The sequence below is a fragment of the Cylas formicarius genome, unplaced genomic scaffold, assembly GCF_029955315.1.
Source record: "Cylas formicarius isolate icCylForm1 unplaced genomic scaffold, icCylForm1.1 PGA_scaffold_3__17_contigs__length_32017465, whole genome shotgun sequence".
Classification (NCBI taxonomy): domain Eukaryota; kingdom Metazoa; phylum Arthropoda; class Insecta; order Coleoptera; family Brentidae; genus Cylas; species Cylas formicarius.
Genome location: NW_026844326.1, coordinates 22478222 through 22501592, shown reverse-complemented (window position 1 = coordinate 22501592; position 23371 = coordinate 22478222). Strand labels below are relative to the sequence as shown.

The window sequence follows — 23371 nt, the reverse complement described above, 5'->3', positions numbered from 1 at the left end:
TATGAAAATGATTTTGAAGAGAGATACACGAAAAAGCACACTCCTGGAATTATTAAAAATAAAATCTTTTAATAAAGACTAACAAAATCGATTCGATAGCACAACAAAACGGACATGAAATATTGACATTACCATCGTATCATTGTATATTTAATCCGATTGAGATGATTTCGTCTGAGTTAAAAGGGCATGTAAGAAGAAATAATGCTGCACCAAACTTTAGTGATAGTACCAGAAACGTATATCAGTAAGAGGTAGCTAAAATATCAGTACAAAGCTGGTCTAACTGAAAAACGATTAATAAAATAAGAAAATATTTATCGAGAACGATTAGTGGCGGAGTTGATCATTAAATTAGGTGACGACAGTAGCGATAATGACGATTTTTTATGTGACTGATACTTTATTATTATCATATTTAAAATTTGTATATTAATAATGATACTACGTAGAAATGTTGGTCACCTATTAAGTACTAAATATGTGTGTCTGCAACGCAATATTCCACCAGACACATGAGCAACGAAATAAAAAATGCACCAGCTGATCGAAGCTCATGGATCGAAGACATCTGTTTAACAAAAAATGATCTGTTTCATGAAAACACGTCATATTTGAACATTTTTTTCTTTCTTCCTATGTTAAGCTGTTTAATTTGATATGAATTCTTGTCAGTTCAGGACATTCCATGAAATTTCTAATCGAGACATCGACTCAAAAATTTGGAAATGTTCACTCCGTGCAATGGCCCTAAAATATTTATAATACATCGAAAACCAAAATTGATTCGAACGAAAAAACATATTTTTGACACGTTTGACATACTTTCTAATTTGATTTGCTGTGTGTTGATAGTCTTGGTCACAACTCCCATTTGCATGCCTACACGAAGTCTTCCATAAAGCGTTTATTCAATTTTTTTATTGTTTTTATAGGTTCTTTGGTGCTACCAAATTTATAATTATTCTTTATCGATTACCTACCTCCAAATGAATTCTCCACGGTCTTCATTGTTAGATTTTCCGACGAATATCGCAGGGCGTACATGTTCATTACCATACCGGGTGTGCAGTACCCACACTGACTCCCGTTAAATCGTATTAAGGCCTCTTGGATAACATTTCTGCGTTCCGAATTACCTAGTCCTTCGATGGTATAGATGTGCCATCCGTGGCAAGAAAATATCGACACCAGACACTGTCACAGGAGAACTTTTTCAAGTTTTTTGTGATGACATGCCTCTAAGCACATCTCTACCGAATACGCAAACCAAAGAATTAATTGTGATTGTTTCTGGTTTAAAACAGTTGGATATTGCTTGGCGGAGTGTCATATTAATTGGTGGTCATCTGATGAATAAGGAGTTTCTCTTTTTAAAACATAAGACTGAGAAACTGAGAGTTTAACTCTGTTTACGGGTTCCATTTTTTTAAAAGTTATTTTAATTTGATAATCTCACTATTTATGGTATTATTATTAAAATGCCAAGCAATTTTGGATTGTTTTCTAAACTCCATATCTGCATGCACATTTTTGGAAATATTTTTATGATGCAAAATATCTTAATCTACAGGTTGATAAACCGGGTACTGCTTTTTTTGAAGAATGCAAACAGATGACAATTTTAATTCGTACTTTACCTCAATTGGTAAAGTCAATGTACTATGCACAAAAATATATTATTTTTTTCATACATTCATTAATTTTGATTTTCTATTACCCCTAAACCCTGCCAGAAAAATTATTATGACAAATGATATGACATGACATGTTCTAGGAGGATGGCTCAAAATAAATATCAATTTCCCAACAAAAACTTTTCTAAAAATATCGCTACGTACGTTTCAGGCTTTCCAAAGTTCACCATTAAGTAAAAATTATTATATAACCTTTCATTGACGATTGCAACTATATAAACTAGCAACAACTACATATTCACTATAACAGCACATTGCTTCAATATTTAAGTCAAATGTCTTGTGCCAAACTAAATATATCGCATTAATTGAACTGAGATACAGGGTGTCAAAAATATAAATTTTCCAAAATCACACTGTATCTAAAAATCCAAGATAACTATGACATTTTTGTTTGCTCCACCTACACTTCGTTTCATAATAAAGTAGTCATAGGTGACGAAAGCTCTGTATGTACCGTGCGTTCAATTTATCTTCGTAACATTTTAATTGGTTGTAACTATCAAAGTAAACAAAAAAGCAAAGTATAGGGTCAATAGCCAAGTTTTTCTCCCAGTGACGTATAAAACAAAACACGGTCTATTTTCTGACATATAAGCCTACATCATATTTTTTAAATGAAAAATTCTGTATATTATATATGCGTTTAATAGAATATCTTATTGCGATTACAAGAATGTAACACAATTTATATTTTAGTTCATTCGTTTTTGACAAACTGCCAAAAATGGGAAATCTTTATATAATTTCAAAGAGTGCACTGAGTGACAAATAAAAATATGTTTATGTTTGTCATATTAGTAAACAACATTGTTGTTGAAATATTGTTCAAGTCATTATTGTTAAAATGGTTTTTCGCTAATTGAGCATGCTTCAAGAATACTTTCTGAATAATAAGAGCGCCGAGTTCCTTCAAAACAGATATTTCCAAGGCTGGCAAAGAAGTTTGCAGAAAACGATAACGTATTAAATGTTAAAAAGGTTTGCCGGAATCATAATGTTTTAAATGAAGAAAATAAGGTCAACATATTAGGATTCTAAGAAGCACAGCCAGTTTCCTCTATTACTAGAGTATATCAAGCCACCAAGTTTTGAAAGAATATAAATATAATGCATTTAAATTTCATAAAAGTCAAAAACCAAGTGTAGGAGAACGTCAAAGGAGGATGCAGGATACATAAAAGACATCATACAATTAGAGTGTACGAGAAAGGTGTTCAGGAAAATGGTGGTCACATACAGCAGTATTTTTTACTTTAGTATCTTGTCAGTTTTAGTGCTTTTGTTCTACTTTAATTTGTAAATAATTATTATTGTTGCAGTCAGTCACAGCACTCTTTGAAATTCTATAAAAATTTGGTATTTTGTCGATTTGTCAAAAACGAGTGGACTGAAATATAAAGTGTGTTACATCATTGTAATCAGAAAAAAGATATTCTATTATACACATATATAATATACAGGATGTTATATTTAAAAATATATGATATAAAAATATGATGTCACTTGAAAAAAACTTGGCTACTAACCCTACGTTTTGATTTTTTGTTTACCTTGATATCTCTAAAAACACAAAAGTTGCAGGCAATTAAAATGTTATCAAGATAAATTGAACCCACAGTACAATTTAAGTTCAGCTTTTTTGGCTAGTTAGCCTAGTGCCTAGCGCTAGTGTAAGCTATAAAATGAAATTTTCGCATTTTTCAGTGGAGGAGCAGAAAAAGGAGAGACATTCAATCTCTCCAAACGTTTCGGGCTGAATAATCCCGTGGTGGATACTCACGCAATCGTTGGCATAAATTAAAATGATTGCCAGTCGAACACTAAATATTAGAGAAGTGCATACATAATGAGACCCGATATTAATTATCTAAATATCAGTGCCCCGACCGAATTACGCAGCGGGGACCCGTTGAGTGGATTAACGATCGAATTGTGCATCCCACTATTTTTTTCAAAATACCCCTTCACAATATTACGCGTCAAAATCAAATTTAACTCGGTTCCGTTCCGAATGATCGTTAAAAAAAACCATCAGATTTTATCTCGCGTCACTTCGTGAGGAATTGTTAGGTGGCGTTCACATCGAACCTTGTATTAAACATGTTAGGTGGTGATTTTCAGCCGCATTACCCTGTTATCTAGATTAAATAATCCTGTGAAAATCGTTTATACAAGATTTAGAGCGGCGATTGCGGAGTACGTTCGCGGCATTTAATTTTAATTCTGTGAGCAACTGCGAGCCCAATTTATGGTTTTGAAAACATGGAGAACGAAAAGAAATGCATCAGCTCAATAGCGATTTTGACAGCAAACAAACAATAACCTTTGAAAGGTAGTCAACTTAATGACATGAAATTCTTAATTTTCGCTTGGTATAAAAAATATGTATGATTCTACGTAACTAATTGTGTCTACTAACGTGAAAATTACGAAAAGGTCCGAAAATTTAGATATCTATTTGGAAAAATCTCCGAATTATTTTAAATATTCCTAGGGTCAGGGTAATTTAATTATAAAACTTATAAATTTTATATTAATAGTCATTTTTATTATTTCTATTTTTTTAAACCTGTGTATGTTCTTTTGTTTTATTATAAATTTTGTTTAGTGACACAAAAAATGTGGGGCGACCAGGTTGGAAGGCTGAATTTTTTTATTTACCTTCTTGATTTTGTAAATATTTTAATATATTTATTATAAAATTTATATGTTTGTTGTTTGTATTATTTTTGCCATAGTCAACCAATTTACAAAGGAATTTACATCCTCTAACTATAATGTTATTATTACAAAGAATGAAACAATTTGATTGAAAACGTTTTTAATATAGCCACAAATTTAGTCTGTTGTATGTTTTGATCGAGCATGTTTACTATAAAATGTTTAAATCAATGAAGACTTCTTCTGTGGATACAAGCGTAAAATACTTTAGGATTAAATTAACCGATAATAAAATAAAAACAAGACTTTTGCTGATAGGAATCCCTCTGTTCGCTTATGCTTTTAAAATACTTACGGAATTTACAGCTCTGATTTTGGTATCTCCGCAGATGGTAACCGCAACGACGCACACACCACAACCACCTTCTTCGCACATCTTTTTGGTACCCGTTAGCAGCAGGTGGTCACGCAGATAAGTATTCAGGGTGGTGCCCGATGAAAAATTTGACGCGTCCACTGAAAACGCACAGTAATATATTTTCGATCGGTTCTTACATTAAAATGTGCTTTGCTTTTTAATTGTCGTATAGGGAAACAGTTCCGTGCAGCTCCATGATTCGAGAATTCTAAAGTCTCTGATATTGATTTTATCGGTTTTGGTGTATTGAAAATATAGTTAGGTAGGATGATAGTAGGCATACGTGTTGAAAATAGAAATACGATTAGTCAGAATGATTAAAACAATGGTGCAATATTGTTCGGAGTAGTGTATATCGTGGTCATACACGTGTATGACCACCTACTACGTAGTAGGGCTTTAAGAAGCAGGAATGATCACGAAGAACATTTCCTATATTTATTGATAGTAAGTCCGTAAGGTAACTTTAAATCTTGAGTATTCTTCTAGCATCCATCAACCCTTAAGTATAACTCAATATTTTATTAAAGAAAGGAAAAACATAAATTCAGGTCTTCTTAAGCCTTAACTGCTGCTGTGGAACGTCTAGATTAAGTAGTGTTTGTTTGAGAGGTGGCGGAAATATATTCTATTAAGTTGTGTACTAAAATGCTTATCATTATAATTAAAAAAAAAATAGACAAAGATTGCCGAAACGAGACTTAAGTGACGACAAAATACATTAATCAGGAATTGAACACCTCCGTTCAATTATTTGTATTACAGTATTATTTAATCTAGATAACGGGGTAATGCGGCTTTTACTTGATGAAAATAAAAAAAAATCAGATTTTCACGAAATTATATATTTTTACATGACAATTGTTTCGACAACACCGTGTCTTTATCAAATGTGATTTGATAAAGACACGGTGTTGTCGAAACAATTGTCATGTATAAATATATAATTTCGTGAAAATCTGAACTTTGAGTTCTTATTTATTTTTTACATTAATCAAGCTTCAAACAGACATCTGCTTCAAAACGAAATACTCCTATTGGATAGGAAATGTCTAATTTTTGTGATGTGGCCAATAAAACTTTCTCAAGGTTCCAGGATTGCTCAAAGGTAGATTAATCATTAAAATATTGAGCAGACTTTGAGGTGTTCCTTGAGTAAGGTAGAGTGAACGTAATTTCAGAATGGGACACTCTCACGTTGACCGATTGGAGACGTCCGCGAACCCGAAGCTACTCAATCGCTTGCAGCGGGTGCCAGCGGCGGTGCAGAATTCATATTTATATCAATTTTTTTTGTGAGCCATATTTGTACAAATTGCTTGGAGATATAAAATAATCAATTGCAAAATATGAAGGATCAACCAACAGAACCCTAAAAGAAAAACACGTTCACATAAGAACACAAAATAGAAACACGCCACTGCTGGGATACGAAGACATTCAGTGGTTATCTAGGCAAAGCCGGCCGGCCGCAGCTGCAGCAATCGCCACGTGCTGTCCCATTCAACGGATTATCTTTAGAGACTTTAGGTACTATAAATATGAGCATTTCTCCACACCAAAAAGCACAACCAGTGGGCGTGGGTGGGGCGTATTAAATTTGACTGGATTTATGGGCTACAGTCATACCGTCTTCGGTTGGTATTGTCTATTGTGTATTTTCTCATACTTATTATTTATTTGGTTATTTGTGTATCAGATTCTTGGTCTCCTTCTTAGAGATGGGGAAGCAAAAATTTAACATAAAAGTATCTATGGATTTTGGCCTGGGTTTATGAAAAGTTAATTTCTTACGTGGTAATTTTTTTTTGCCTCCTTCGAGTTTAGTGAGGATAATTTACAGCGTTAATACAAGCAAATTAATTTCCTTTTTTTCGAATTAAAACAAAATCATTTGGTTTAACAGTCTCTGTTTCTGGCTTACCTTGACTTTTAACGCCATTTACGTGAAACTCAACGAGTGTCTCCCTGAAACAGTAACATTCCCAATAAAGGAAACAGGGTACACGGAGACGAAAAGCTTACAATTCCATAATGTCACTTTAGATTTTTTTGCGCCGAATCTTATTGACCAGATTGTTTCCTGGTTGTTATATGACTAAATCTTTTTTTATAAACAATTCAGCATGCGCGAATTGAATCTCATTTAGTTAAAATTGGCCTATTAGAAATAATAGTTTTAACCTTCACTTGTTAAGGATAAACACGTCCGATGCGTTTTCAAAATCTACATATTATTTGATATTTTCCCAGGTTGTTATGTTGGCTATACAAAATTGGAAATTAAAAAAAAATTCACAAGTATTATTTATTTAATTATGTTTTACAGTACTTTGTCGTGTTACACAAACGAAACTACATAAAATACGTTAGCGGAAAAAAAAAAGGGAAATTGAATTTATTTGGACCTTCTCGCAATTAAACACTATCACAGACTATTAAAACTTCAACTCTTTTTTATATAAACGTCTTAAATTCTTCAAATACTAAATATTTATATCTAAATAAAACTTTTCAAATAAACAATAATTATGTAACAAAGCTGAAGAAATGAATTTACAAAAATGAAGGAAATTAAATAAAAAGCAAAATCCATGGAAAATTCGAAAATATACTGAAGACTGTTAAAAGTTGAAATCGAAACCCTTAATTTTGCAGCTTAAAATATAGATTTTTGACATTTAATCGAAAGGTTCTCGATTTGTTCCGTGTAGTTGGTTTTACAATAGAAGCTTACAGTTACACTAAAATTTTAACATATGAAGAGTGTTGAAAACAGTAACAATCAACATTTTCAACACTCTTTACAATTGTCGATACCTAAAATTTTTTTTGTTTATAAAAACCACAGCCATATTAAAAAATTTACATCGGAATATTATAGACAAGTATAGATATACTTATATTATTTGATACAGTTATGTACAACTTTGTTTATTTACACTTAATTAGCGCTTTTCCTAAAAACGAAAAACACCTTCCAAAGAAACAAGCCAAAATTAAATTTCTTATTTTGTTAGAAATTACACGTAAATATATATATATTTTTAAATTTTTGATTTGTTCCAAGTCGCTTTACCGCAAGCGGACGACACGACGACGAATACCATTGATTTAAACGGATTACTGTGCAGCAGGTTATGCGGAAAATATCTAAAAAATTAAACCCTGCAGACGCAAAAATGACACAACACGAGTAACAGAGCTACAAGGGAAAATCTGTCTTCGAAATGCGCGGTTGCCGAATTAAGGTGGTTCGGAATGCCCCTTAGGCATTCGTCGTGTTCATCGAAATCCATTTTCGTTATTGCGCAATAATGGCCATAAATGCACTGGACGTCGCAGTTGTTGGATGTCCGCGAGTTGATTTTGACGGAGTTTGCTCTGTAGTATCTGAAAAATAAATTTATTGTTTTTACTTAGTATTCTGTTTTGTTCCTTGCGTTTGTATAGCCGCCCCAATATTATGATGGAGTTTGAGAATTGGGCAATATGGCGTAACCGCAATCATTTTGCTGAATCGTAATCAAAAGAAGACCTAGTTGTCGAAGAATATCGACAATAGAATGAATCAAAGAGGACGAGGCAAGACAAGTTAACCTCTAAGCTGAAAACAAAGCTTGTATTAAAACAATTTTAATCCTGACTACGATGTTCGCATTTATTTTGAAGATTACAGGTATTTAGTTGTAAAGCAATAAAAATTGTATACTGCGCAAACAATTTTAATAAACGACACTTTAGTCACGCGCGGAGTGAAGCGAAGCCATTACTTAATAAACCGGTGGCTGAAGAAGTTTTAGTTTGTTGCATGCTATACTTTTTCTGAGACTATTAGTTTCTGGGTATAGATTTAGAAAAGAGTACATACACACACATTGAGAGCTGACAAACGTAAAAGTACCTTTCGTGATTCAATTCTACCGTCGCTCTCAAACCTTTGCTTAAAGTCTTCTTATTTTTATTTTTATGACCCTAAATTTAATTTATTTTTTTTGTGAAATTAAATAAATTTAATGTATTAAGATGGTTCGAAGTTGCTTGATATACGGGAATTATGTAAGCTCTGTACTCTTTCACGATTTTCTGTGATTTGATAATTTTAATTTATAATAATAATAATAATAATAATAATAATAATAATAATAATAATAATAATAAAATAAACTTTTATGGTCTAATAGACAGATTCTGGCCAATTACGAGACAATGTTTTCGACATACCAGTTTTGCATAAAAATTAACATACTTAGATATACATAATGATAAGCAAAAGTAGATAAATGATAACAATGATAGTAGTTTATATGCAAATGCTACCAATGCGCGCACCCTCCCAGACTTCAAGAAGGAAAAGTTAGATCGCTTGAGCAGTCCTGTATGGACGCATCCCTGGGGTGCAAACCGATGGTCAGTTTGCACCAAAACTATGGTGGATTCTTTCTACTTTATTATTGTGCACCATATAAATGAGAGATCAATGTATAGAAGCATCACCATATTTAGACTTAACCAGGCAGTCATATAACCTGAATATGTCAAACTCTTGGGTAGTGAAAAAATGACGAAGTTCCTGATTGCGGACCGGCTATGCTCTCAATGTGCACGTTAAAATTTAGATCCGTATCAACATACACCTCAAGGTCTCTAACTATTCCACTGTGAGCCAGAGAAGTAACATCCATACAATGCAAGCAGGAAATTGGATTTAGTTTTCTGAAAAAGATAATCTTTTTGAATATTGAGCAGAAGGCCATTTTCCACGCATCCTGATGAGTGTAGTTATGTCCTTCTGCAGAGTCTTGCAGTCATTCAATGCACTTATTACCGTATACATTTTTAAGTCGTTCGCCAATAGCAGGATGTGATTTTGAATATTAGAGTCTATATCATTAATTAAAAACGAGAAGTTGCACTAGATTAAAAGACTTGAAGCCGCTCTGATGTATATATGATGTATGATGTATCGACTTGTAATTTTTTATTTAGGCTAGTCTGGACATAGTGAAAAAAGATTTGCAAATGTCGATCTATACGTATCGAAATCAGGCTGATGTGTTGAGATGATAATTAATTATAGGCGTTTGTCGCCTGATTTAAACAGGACAAAGTCTGTTGATAATGAAAGATTAGAAAGAAAGCCAAGAATTTGCACTAGCATACGGGTAAAGTCACTGATGATAAATGAAGGTATATTATCCTGCCCGGTCATTTTAGATTTAAATTTTGTTTACAGAGATAGTTCATTATGGTGAATAATTGTGTTCCTAGCAGAGGTGGGAGCATATACGCTCGAGAAGAACGCGGCAAAGCGATCAATAGTGTCTTATGCTGTACAAACTTCCAAAAATTATTGGGGTCATTACTTATAGAATCCTATACCAGATGTACATATTTTTATGTTATGCTTAATGGAGCTTCTAAGGGTCCTAGACTCAGTAACAGAATCATGCGAACCAATCCGCTTCCAGCCCCTACGCAATCGGGATTTTCTGCGTATATCGCGGATATCCTGTGTGTACCAAAAAAACATCGATAAAAAATTGAGTACAATAGTAGATATCGACTGCACAATGTCGACCGATCACAACGTAATAGCATAGCATATAATAATGAGAACTTGGCTTTGCGAAAATTGTATCGCTTGATTTTCCCATCAACAACAATATTGCGTTTGGGAGAACTACAGAGAACAGACGCAGCGAGTCTTGGATGGTACGGGTCCTCACCACCAAGAAACAAAAGATCGATAGAAACTTCACACGAAGTGTTACTACCTATTTAAGATAGTGGTTATTTGTTGTGCATTTAAATAATCAATTATTATTATTATTGTTATTATTTATCCAATTAACAGGCACTTGCAATAAAATGGTTGTCCATTTGACGTTGTATTGGAAACTAGATCATCCACGTTACTCGCATTAGGAAATATACTATTGAAAATGTGCAAATTGGAATATCATCTAATGCTGCATTTTCCCACCAGCGCATCAATAATTGAAAAGTTATTTGCATTCGCAATTAATGTTTACCGTCGACGTTATTTATTATGTACGGTCGAAAATAAATTATCCGATATTAAAAATAAATCAAATAGGATTACAATAATGATCAAACAAAAAGCTGTTTGTGGCGTAAACGATTCGCTAAAAAGCGTATAATATTTGATTAAATGTTTTTTTGTTAAACCCAACGTGTGTTCTAAATTCTGTTTCGGGAATTTTCCGGAATTATTACAATGTAACGTATTAAAGTGATTAATACGATATAAATTGATCTACAATAGCGGCAAATTTATTATTGTAAAACATTAGTTTGACGTTGAAAATTGTGAAGAAAATAATGAAATTAAAACAAAATGTATTTACAACCTGATAGGTAAATAAATTCAAGTAAAATTTTTAGTACTAAAAATATTTTCTTCTCCCCACTACAAAATACCCAATTATGAACGATCGAGCTTGGGCAAAACCTTCACTACGTTAACTACGATCGCGAGCCACTTCCAACAGTTGCAGTACTTTAGTCACGGGTCTGATGTTTTCGGATGATTCTAGCCATGGTATTTTGACATTTGTCAATTGATGTCACATAGCACTGAGTGAATATCACGTTGATCAACTTCTTCTTATTAACACTCGCTCCGCTTGTGCGAAATTAAACTAGTGCCTAAAGTGCCTAATATACTGTTAAGAAAAGTGGTCATTCATTTTGAGGTATGCTTACTTAAATGTATCTTATTTCATCCTTTGAACCGTTCACATTTTGTTACTGAGGAACAATTCTAATAACAACTGTCTTTCATGCAATCCATAATTTTCTCAGGTTGTAATGTGGGCTATACAAGATTGAAAATTAAAGAAAAAATCACAAGTATAATTTATTTCATTGTTTTACAGTTGTCGTGTGTGTGTGTGTGTGTGTGTGTGTGTGTGTGTGTGTGTGTGTGTGTGTGTGTGTGTGTGTTGTCATTAGCGGAAAAAAAGAGAAATTGAATTTATTTGGATCTCCTCGCAATTAAACGCTATCACAGACTATTAAAACTTCAACTCTTTTTTATATAAACGTCTTCAATTCGTCAAATACTTAATATCTATATCTAAATAAAAACTTTTTAAATAAAAAATTATTATGTAACAAAGCTGAAGAAGTGAATTTTGTTATTCAGGAACAATTTTAATAACAACTATGTCTTGCATGCCATCCATAATTTTGTTTTTAGAAGCCAAGCTAAGCTAATTTTTAGTTAAAAAAATCTAATCGCTGTGGAAATATGTTTTTCTACTCCCATCTGTAAAATATGCGTGCGTCCCTTTACCACGTCAGTTTCCTTTCCCATGAATCCGAGCCACTTCGCACATTTCCGGGATTTTACCCCACGGGTTTGGAAGCAATCGGATGTTTATTAAACACTCGCTCCGCTCGTGTCAAATAAACTCGTGAGTCAAATGCTCTTTACCGCACTTGTTGCATAATATACTATTCTCCAAAAGCCGGATAGCAAAATGTCATTGTATTTAAAAATTGTAAAGGAATTGAATTGTCTCATTTTTTTACACTTTTTCCTAGATTAAAAAGGTCCAAGTGTAAATTTTGAGTTAAATATTGGATCTGTCCAGCGTACTTACTCTTAAGAACTGTACACTTTTGTGAAATCTTTGTTTATGGATCGATTTTGATAATTTTTTGTTGTTGTTGTTGTTGTTGTTCGACAGATCTCTCAAAAATGCACTTAAACCTTGAGTTGCTTATTGCTTCAAATTAAAGTCATGGCCAACTTAGACTATTCAACAAAACAGAGAGAAGTACTATTAGGGATTAAAAAAAATAAATAAATTGGCAGCGAATTCTTATTCAGAGTATTTATAACTCAAAAATACAAATTTCCATAACGTTTCAGTATTTGAAATATCGTTTATGCCCCGCTTAAGGTCGTACATCGTTATAAAATATTTGATTGCGGTTTGCATTTGATAACTATTTTTTGTTGGATATATCCCTCAAAAACGCACTAAAACCTAATGTTTCTTTTTACATCAATCTAAAGTCATGGCCAACTGGGACTAATTTTGATATGTGATTTTAAGATCCTACAAATTTGAATTATACAAATTCCAAGAATAATGGTTTAAAAATATTTTTTAATAGATATTTATTTTTTAGTTTCATCTTAAAACAAAAGCAATATTATTATTAGTATTATAGTATAAAGTCTGTTTAGTTCATTTCTAATCGTCTCTATATTTAATTTTACGAACATCGTTAGAGTCTTTCAGTGAAATTTGTCCAACAAAAAAAGAATTATCATAATTGAGGCATAAACAAACATTCAACAGGAGTAATGCTTAAACGAGACGCCCGCGATATTTCGAGCACCCTGTATTTGAACTTCATGGAAATTAATATAGTTAGATTTTATGTAGTCCTAAATAAGAATTCGTTGCCACTTTATTCTTAAAAAAATCTCTAATAGCCCTTCCCCATATTTGACATCAAACATTAGTCCCAAACTTCAGGTTCATGTAATAAGAAACATAAGGCTTAAGTGCGTTTTTCCAACAAAAAAAAGTTATTTTTTTTTAAATATTTTACAAAGATGTACAGCTTTAAGCGGGGCGCAGACGATATTTCAAACACCCTGTATCGAAACCCTATAAAAATTGTTATAGTTAGGTTCTAAGGACCCCTGAATAAGAATTCGTTGCCATTTTTTTTTTTAAATCCCTAATAGTACTTCTCTCCACTCTCTCTTTTGTTAAATAGTCCCAGTTGGCCATGACTTGAAATTGAAGCAATAATCAAAACAAGGTTTTACTGTATTTTTCAGAGATCTATATAACAAAAAAAAATATCCAAATCGAACCATAAACAAAGATTTTACAAGGTTGTTCTGTTCTTAAGTTTGACACACTGTATATAAATATAAAATTAAAACTGTTTGATAATCTGGCACAGTCACATATTAATAGTAGTTTACTGTTTCAGAAGGATTTGAACATACAACTTTCGAAAACACGAATCATATCAGATTTGGATATGCCGATTCAAAATGGCAAAAGAAAGATATCAAATGAATTTCTTTATATTTCTATCACAAACTGAATACTCGTAGTACCTAAGCATCGCACTTATCAAGCCTCTAAACTCTTTAATAAGCAAGTGTCGATGACAGATGCTCCAATGTGACAGGTACATTAAAAACTTGTTCAATGATCAGAGAGTAGAGATAAATGCTGTTACTGAAGAACAAACGGGGCCTACGATTCTGAAAGAAGAGGTAAATTGGGCAATAGAGACAACAAAATGTGGAAAAGCGCTGAGTCCGGACGAAAGACATGTGGAAGTGTTGAAGCTGATTGAAGAGCAACGTTTGGACTCTAGAACAGCACTATTCAACAGAATATACATAACGGGGATCATACAAACGGAATGGCTAGAATCGACCTTTGTTACAATACCCAAAAATTCAAATGAAAAAAGATGTGATGAATAACGTACAATAAGCTTGATGAGTCACACAGTAAAAGTATTTTTGAAGATTATACATCGCAAAGTATTTCAGATAACATCTCGGATACCCAGTTCGGTTTTAGAAACAGATACAGTACTCGGGACGTCAATCAGGAGGTTTACGCCTACTTCATAGACGTTTGATAAAGTGAGGCATAACCGGTTAGTAAAAGGGCTAAATCAGAAAAACCTGGATTCGCGAGACATCAGGATCAATGCCAACCTTTTCTTCAATCAGAAGGCAACAGTACGAGTGCAAGAAACGATGGCTAACCCTATAGAAGCCAAACGGGGCGTAAGGCAAGGCTCTCGCCGCTTTTATTCAATATCTACTCTGAAGAAATATTCACCAGAGCCCTTGTATGCGATTCGGGAGGTATCTGAGTAAATGGCAAGATAATTTATATCTTGCGCTACGCGGACGACACTGTGCTTCTTGCTGAAAATATGCATGATCTACAAGAACTGCAAGTCGACACTTTGGTTTGACTCATAACACAAAGAAGACCAAGTACCTGAACATAAGAAAAAACAACGCCTTACAAGAACACCTTTATGTAGACGGAGAACAATTAGAGCGGATTACAAAATATAATTATCTGGGTACAAATATCACATGTACCGTCGATTACTGTTCCGAAATCAAGATTCACATAGAGAAAGCACGTACAGCATTTGTCACAATGAAAAAGATGCTCTGCAGCCGCGACCTGAGCCTATATCTACGCATGATCAGTGCTATACTATGGAGTAGAAATTTGGACCCTTAACAGAGTGTACGAACGAAAAATAGAGGCATTTGAGATGTGGACTTATAGAACAATGCACAGAATATCGCGGATGGAGCATACGACCAACGCAGAAGTGCTTATCAGGATGAACAAAGAGTTAGAGCTGTCGAAAGAAGTGAAAAGGACAAAGATCATCTATCTTGGTCACATAATGCGGGGTCCAAAGTATGAGCTGCTTCATTTGATAATCCAGGGAAAGATTGTGGGTAGAACATCAATTGGAAGAAGAAGAATATCCTGCAATCTGCGAGAATGTCTTCTGCAGATCTTTTCAGAGCGATAGAGAGAGAGAGGGGTTTCCAAGGTCAGGATTACCATGATGTTAGCAAACCTCCGGAATGGAGAAGCGACGTGATGAAGAAGATGACGCCCCAACCTTTTCTGCATTCCATGAAAAATTAATTATGTTTTATTATTCTTCTTAGAACAATTATTTTTTATTTTTATTTCAATATTGAAATTTTCTTAGTATTTATATAAGCAACGATGCTGATTGATGGTTAAATATATTAATCCTTTCCTACGCTGTTTCAATTTTTGGACATTGTGCAAATTTGCGCAATTTGCTTTTCAAGTATATTCACAAAACAGCTACATCGAGCCTAAAATTTGCCAATTAAGTTCTTCTTTACATCTCAATGTTTAGGCTATCGGCAATAATAACTATACAATAAGCGACGTGCGCGAGAAGCGGAATAATAGGAGTACAATACGTATTATTAATCTTGATTAAAACGGTAATGTTTACTTAATTAATAATAGCAGTTAAGACTGGTTCTAAGCCGCATCGGTTGCACGGTTGCGGTGGCTGAAAATTGAACGTGCATCAAACATTACAACTTACTTATTGAACAAGCTATTGTTGTCGGTAACACTATCCTGGGTCGGTTGGGTCAACTTCTCCGCCAGACTATGCAAATTCGCCGGATTTATGTCGCTAATACCGTAGTAAGTGCTGAAGTTATATTCAACGACCCATTCGGCTTTGCCATTGAAATTTGCACTGGACAGGTCCAGGTAGTATTGGCAGTAATCGAACACCTGCAATCAAATATTATGGTTTTAGATATCGCTATAAATATACTACAGACATCTCGTTTCTATTTCAATTAAGCTTCCAATTTTACTATGAACCCTTGCTATATTTTTAGGTAAGTATAATACCACCAAAAATATAGTGCACTTATTGCTTTGACGTCTTAAGTATTTTACAGTACCTTAACAGATGTTTATTCTGCAATAAGTAGGTCTTGCCTGAGATGGACCGTAAATAATCTACGAGGCTGTTTCCACTGGATAGTTCGAATGGTAAGGAAAAGTACCTGTACTCTATTTATCTTACAGGTAACTTTGAATATAATTTCACATAGTTCTTCGCTTTTTAAACAAAAAAAAATTGGAAAGCAAAATAGGTCAATAGGGTATTTAGACGAAAGGTGGTTCAGCACTAACGATACAGTAAAAAAAGGATGGTGTGATAACAATAACAAGTGTGTATTAGATGTCCCGCCTTCACATGGAAAACGCATAATAATTCTTGATGTTAGGGCCAAAAATGGTTCGGTGGAAAATGCTTTATTTGTTTCTGCAAACAACATCAAAGGACTACCATGAAAACATGACCGCCGAAATATTTGAGGACTGGTTTGAAAATAAGAGACTGATACTTTATTATTAATATATTTAATATTTTGTATATTAATAATTATACTATCTAGAAATATAATGAAATACTTATTTTGTATATATAAAATAAATTACTTAAATACTTACTTTGTACATATTTTCTTGTGTACATGTTTCAAGAATTGTTCGGCGAAAAAGATTGAAAACATATTTTTATAGTACGTATCACGAGGTCGGTTGTAAAAGCACTATATTCCTGGTGCAAGTATATCAAATTCTTCAAGAGAAAACGAAGTCAGCTTAAATATTATTTATTTATTTTATCAGACAAATTATCTTCCGAGCTAATGGATATGTAATAATGAATAAAGAAATAAAATTAGCGGCCATTGTTGGAATATTCAAAGAAACAAAGAGGTTTATTCTACCATGCAGGACTGAAATTAAAAACAATTTCAGGTGTAAACAAGTACAAGTCCGTCTCTGTATACATTTCATTGTTCGCTGTGTATACTGGGTATGATAATAAGAGCAACGCGGTGGGGTATTAGGAAAACGGATGATAATAGAAATTTCAAAAGAAAAAATTATTAAGTAAATTGGACAAGAGAAAGTGCTGATATTATTTTTATATGGTCACCACAGGGCGTAATTGTTATCTTGAACTTCAGAACTTAGATAAAATGTGCAAATATATGCCGTTTCTAAACGAAGTATTACAGTTCGAATAAATGTTAGTTTCATTTATATATTTTATATTTTTTCCTGGGCAGTGCCTGGGTTATTTTTATACACTCGGTGTTTAAGAGTACCCCATAAAAAATTCAAGCGGAGTTAGGTCTCGGCTCCTTGCGGACCAAGGATAATAGCGGTGTCGAACAATCGTTCCCTATACCATGTAATTAGATAGTTTTCTATGGCAGCATTATAGTTGTAAGGCACCATTTGGTGCCAATTTAAATTTGGTACTGAATCGTCAAATGAAGGTTTAATATCGCGTAGCAATTGAAAACGCCGCCGGGAATTTAAAACACCTTCGAAAATTCACTGAAATTCTACCCGACTTATTAATTTCAATAACCTTTTTCTTGCTTTTTCGACTTCAATAATGAGTGTTTTTTCAGTTGAATATTTTAACTGAAGTAGCGAATGTAGATTCGTCAGTCCAAATAATGTCATCAAAAATATTTTCTTGTAAATTTCAGTCCATAAAAATATTGTAGTACTGTAACCTGACATTAAAATCGGACTATTCAAGTTTCTGCACCAGCGTGTAGAGTTTCCATTTATTTATCACAAGGCAAGATTGCAGCCTTGATCTTTTAATATTGAGATCCAAAGAGGCTTGTGAAAATTTTTAGACAACAGAATTTTATTTTTGTAATTCAGGCTTTTCTCACTCCTAAAGTAACGGTAGATTTTGTAGTATGTCTTTTTTGCAGGAGTTTGCCTCAATGGAAATTTATTAACGTTGTTTTTGAGTTTCTAGTACAACTTCACTTTTATTGCTTAGTAAATGACATGCTACAATATTAATTGTCTCTTCCAGGGTAAAAATTATGAAGAAAGAGTAATAAAGCAAAATAATTTATGGTCTTAATACTGGATGAAGGAAACGTCATAAAATTATTGACTACTACAAGAACAATTATTACAGAATCGACGCTGCATGTTTGAAATTCTAAATTCAACATGATGTTTTAAGATTCGCTGCAGTTATTTTAGGGGTGTATTCTGAAACCAATTTTATTTGGAAAATAAGCCCCCTACATATTATATATCGTTAAATTCGCCTGTCACTGGTCTATCTGGACATAGCATATTATACTGCAGGAAGTTTGATACCACTTAAAGGACAAGAGTATATTTTTTCATACGTAAAGAGAATTTCAAACAAGATACCTTAGATAACCTTTATACATCGTTGAACTCCTTTCGAAGGTCCTTTTAAATAAGTATTAATATACAGGGTGTTCCATTTGAAATCCTGCATCCAAGCAACTTTTGTATTTAACTTTATGTTCAATCTCTTCTACCTCCTGAGATAAATTTCAATTTCTAGATTACAATGAACTTGAAGAAGCTTTTCCTAGGCTATAATTTTTGCTATGTGTGACATTGATTGCTACCAGCTGGCGCGGATAACAACAACCGAATGTAAATAGAAAAGAAAAATATAAAGTTACTCAACGACTATGTTGTTTTACTTTTCCATCATACTAAATGCCGACAATTACATGGAATGTGATAATTTGATGGTTAATTGCAACATGGAAGCGATTTTAGAGTGAGACTGCGAGAAACTTCGCAGGTTATGAATCTCTTATACGCCCGGTTTCAGGCGATAAGTAAATACATCGAAATCCGCAGGATGCCGCATTTAAATATAGTCGCCATTTCGCTACGGGAAACGGAAATAGGAATTCTGGTTATCGGTATCCTGTTTGAAGTTCTCTGCGAAACACCTTTATAGCTTCGGAACATGCCGTAAACACTAAAGGCGCCGTGTTGGAAAGTCCTTTGTAGCGCAATTTAGAAATTGAATTCTCCAGGAAAATTACTATAAATATAAAAGGATAAAATAAAAGTTGTTGCTGCATTGTAAATTTAATATTTTATCGAAGATCGTCAGCAGTTTCAGCGAACGTGACAAAGGGTGAACCCGTTTATAATAACGAACTTGAGCTGGAGTATCCTGAAGTAATACGTAGTCATCAGGGCTGTCAGGGGCAGGCTTACACCGGTCCGGACGGCAGAAGGACATACAGAGGTGATTCCAACGGATATGATTCATACAAATAATTAAAGAAATTGTTTGGGGAGAAAAGCTACCACGTAAATCATAAATGGGAGAACTTGGTAAGAAAATAAATTTGCAAAAGAATACAGAGTGAATTCAAAAAAGACCGTGCTTAAAATTAATAATAATATCTTAAAAACTAAAAAAAATAATTGCAAAAGTGGTGAAGAGAATGTAGTGCAACTTATTATCAAGTTTTCAAAATGTTCACCAAAGAGCGTAACCGTTATCATTTCAGAAAAACGTTTTTATCCGATTTTTTTACGAACTAAAGAGAGCTAAAAGGCACGTACATTTTAAAAGAGAGACAAAACTTTTGAAAAAAACTTTTTTCTCTATCCATTTAGGATCAGTAACTTTCTTTCTTCGATATTTTTGTAAATTGCCACTAGAGAGCGATTTTCGACGTAATTAAAAATAAGTGTTATTTCCTAAAAGAAAATATGCAAAATTTGACTTCTCTTTTATAACAAAAGATATCTTTCTAATCTGAAATATAAGGAAAATAATTTAAAACCCGAAAAAAAAACAGACTGGGAGATATTTTGCAGCACACAAGTTCTAATTGTCTTTATTCTAAGAAAATGAAAGTTATTTACTGCTACAATATGGACATGACTGTTAAAATCGCAATAATAATTCATATTCATTCAACACATTAGAGCTGGGGTCCATTTAAAAGCGAATTTCTAGCTTGGTAAGATGATAATTATGGCGATGGTCGCCAGTTCTTATCTTTTAGTTATGAGGACGCTTTTTGCGGAAGACCTAATTTGCTCTAATTTTACAAAAGCACCAAATCGGCTACATTTAGGTTGAAACCGCGTTGCCTTAGCTTAACTTGTTTCTTTTCGAGTTATTTGAAAATAGGTATTTTTGGATTTAAAAAAGTTTATTGCCGTTTTGTCGGGCCGTGAAAAGTTGGAAATTATAATTTTTGTTTGAAGATGTGAACGTTTTGTTAAAAACAATATTTTTCAGTTTTTTAGTTTGTTTAAATATTAATACTGATGGTTACAGTGACAATTACAAAAAAACAATTACAAGGCACATCGGTAGGCTGCCGAAATTTTTAATAAGAAGCACCCAAATAAACTTATTAGCCACGTTATTGTACGCAATGTCGTCACCAAATTTAAAAATACTGGATCTGTCCAAAATATTTTCAAGGAAAAATATCCCATTCGAAAATTTAATGAAGAAAATCAGTTATAAGTGTGTGCAAGCCGTTGTCGAAAATCAAAAAAAATTCATTGGAAGGAGTGAATAATCGCGTTTCATATTATATAGACGACTTTTTCTTTTCAAGGAGGACTTTATTTAGTGGAGAAGTAACATTTACTTCTATAGATTTTTGCTTCTGGAGACATTTGAAAGAGTCAGTTTCGAACCACAGATAACCTGGAAAAAATTAGAAGAGAGTATATCCGACAAATTACTCCTTGGAAACGCTACGTCAGAGTTCTCTAGAAGGGCAATCATTTTTATTCAAAAAGCCGAGCAGCATATGGAGACCTAATTTTTCGAATCATTGAACTTGTTATTGTCAAATTTGAAGTTGGTCACATCATAGAAATTAGAGCTCTCGAAATACAATTTTCATCCACTATAAAAGTAATTCTCTATAATATTGTTTTTACTGAGTTAATTGTTTTTTTTTCAAACCACCCTGTATCTTCAACGTACAAATTTACTTGTGCAAATGAATTTTTTCACCAGGACCCTTCGTAAAATTGTTAATTAAAAATTTTCTCATTTTGTAAGGGCTTCCTCAGATATGCAGTGCCTAGAAATTCATGTGATATTTATTTGGTTGTGCATCATTTTATATTTCTGTGTTTAGTAGAGATGCATTCCTATAATTATTGTTATTCGTGGGTTAGGTAATATAGGTATTGTTATTCTACTTACTTGTCCAGTGTCTTTATCGAATTTGTATAGTCTCAATCCGGGGTTGTTCGGGCCATCGTGAGTTCGTTTCGGAGTCACTGACGGCGCTAGCATTGCCCAGGACACAGGGTTTTCTGAAATCAGAGAACATGATAATATGGCGGTTATATGTTTTTTGGTTAGTTTTGTTTACATTTATCATTTTTGTCTGACATTAAGTAACTGATTTTTGAAAAGAATATCAAGTGGAAACTTTATATTGTCATTTGCTATATACAATCATCATTGTCTACAGCAAGAGAGAACTGGAAAAAGCAGATATAAAATAAAGCAGAGACAATCATGTGCACTTGTAGTCTATCTGTAGTCTTTATTGGAAAACGTAACAATATCGATTAAGGAAAAAAGGTGTTGTACGAGGGCAGCGCCAAAATTTCCCGGCCTGAATATGAAAGAAACAAAGTAGAGTAACAATTTTTTATAATTTTTCAATATTATCCCCCTTAACTTCAATACACTTGTTACATATTTTCATTAACAACTCAATACCTTTAAAAAAATATTCTTTTGGTTTGTCTGCAAAATGAGCTAAAACAGCCTCTTGAACCTTAACTTCGTCGTTAAACCGCCGTCCACGTAAGTCCTTTTACAAATAATAGTCGCTGGAGCCATAGCTGTACTTTAGGGAGGATGATCTATTTGTTGGAACCCCCACTCTAAAATGGCAGCTTGTGCAACACCAGCAGTATGGACAAGTGCATTATCGTGTAAAAGACGCACGCCTCTGGTCAGTTTTCCTCGACACGTATGCAGTCTCGCAATTTATGTAATAATGTTGCGTAATATTCACTATTGACAGTGGTGATTAGTTTCTTTAAAATCTATCAAAAGAATTCCTTCACAATCCCAAAAGATCGTGGCCATCAACTTTTTTGTTGATTGGCGGACTCTGAATTTTCTTGGAGGTGTTTCACCCTTGCGACGCCGCTCCATTGATTCTTTTTTCGATAGAGGGTCATAATAGAGAACCATAGTTTCATCTCTCGTCACAATAGGCTCTATCACAGGCTTCGGTTCTGACCCACATAGTTCCAAAAAAGACCGCGCACACTCGACACGGCGTTGTTTTTGAATAGCCGAAAGGTTTTTAGGAACCCATCGTGCACTAACCTGATGCATACCTAAATGATCATGCTGGATTCGACGAACACTTGTATTAAAAAGTTTAGTAATTTCTGAGATTTCCTTAACCTTTAAACGTCGTCACTCTTCCCCAATCGCAACAATATCTTCCGTTATGACTTCCACTGGTCGATCAGTTCTTGAATCATCTTCAAGGGACTCCTGCCCCATTCGAAAACGTTTTGCCCATTCTTTCACTATAGAATACCAAGGAGAACTTTGGCCGTACACACCATCCAACCTTTCTTTAATAATTTTAGGTGCTACTAAGATACATATTTAAAAGAAGACAAAGTTTTATCGTGATACTGGAGCTGCATCTATGTCAGGCCGGGAAATTTTGGCGCTAATCTCGTAGGTATCAGTTTTCCTCAAGTTTCTTAAAATTTACCTGGAAATGCTGCTCTCAAATTTTATTATAAAATTGAGTATTCTTGAGTATTACAAAATTCTACTTTCTTGAAGTCCTAGATACAAATTCTGAGTAGATTTTCAAAGATCATATGTCCTGATAGTGAGCTTTCAGAATCCTTTCAATACATTTTCAGTGCACTGAAAACTTTTTTACTTTCTTAGAAATAATAACTGATCACAAACTAAATGATGTTTTTCAAAAAAATTTGATTGTTCGGCATTATTGGGGTCCAATAAACAAAATGAAAATAATTAATATCGACATCCAGGGTTCATAATTCAAATTTCACTTTGCTGTTCCATTTGACATTGCGTAGACTACGCTGAGTCGATCGAAGTTATTAAATATGCCGAAACTTAAACTAGTCTATCGCGA

General features: G+C 33.6%; 2 protein-coding genes across 3 annotated transcripts in view; both read right to left on the bottom strand.

Annotated features, from left to right (window-relative positions):
- Positions 1-6892, bottom strand: part of LOC132700031 (xanthine dehydrogenase-like) — a 30366-nt gene extending 23474 nt beyond the window's left edge. For both annotated transcript variants that reach the window (XM_060667102.1, XM_060667103.1), the window contains exons 1-4: positions 6805-6892; positions 6704-6747; positions 4717-4877; positions 984-1197 (exon numbers count right to left, since the gene is read on the bottom strand). In XM_060667102.1, the coding sequence (XP_060523085.1) occupies positions 984-1197; positions 4717-4877; positions 6704-6747; positions 6805-6812 (427 nt within the window). In that variant the 5' untranslated portion in view covers positions 6813-6892. The remainder of the gene's footprint in view (positions 1-983; positions 1198-4716; positions 4878-6703; positions 6748-6804) is intronic.
- Positions 6893-7083: 191 nt separating this feature from the next.
- The window catches only part of LOC132699407 (acid sphingomyelinase-like phosphodiesterase 3a), a 232527-nt gene continuing 216239 nt past the window's right edge, over positions 7084-23371 (bottom strand). Inside the window, exons 7-9 of the mRNA XM_060666085.1 lie at positions 21421-21533; positions 15928-16124; positions 7084-8172 (exon numbers count right to left, since the gene is read on the bottom strand). Coding sequence (XP_060522068.1) covers positions 7941-8172; positions 15928-16124; positions 21421-21533 — 542 coding nt within the window. The 3' untranslated portion in view covers positions 7084-7940. The remainder of the gene's footprint in view (positions 8173-15927; positions 16125-21420; positions 21534-23371) is intronic.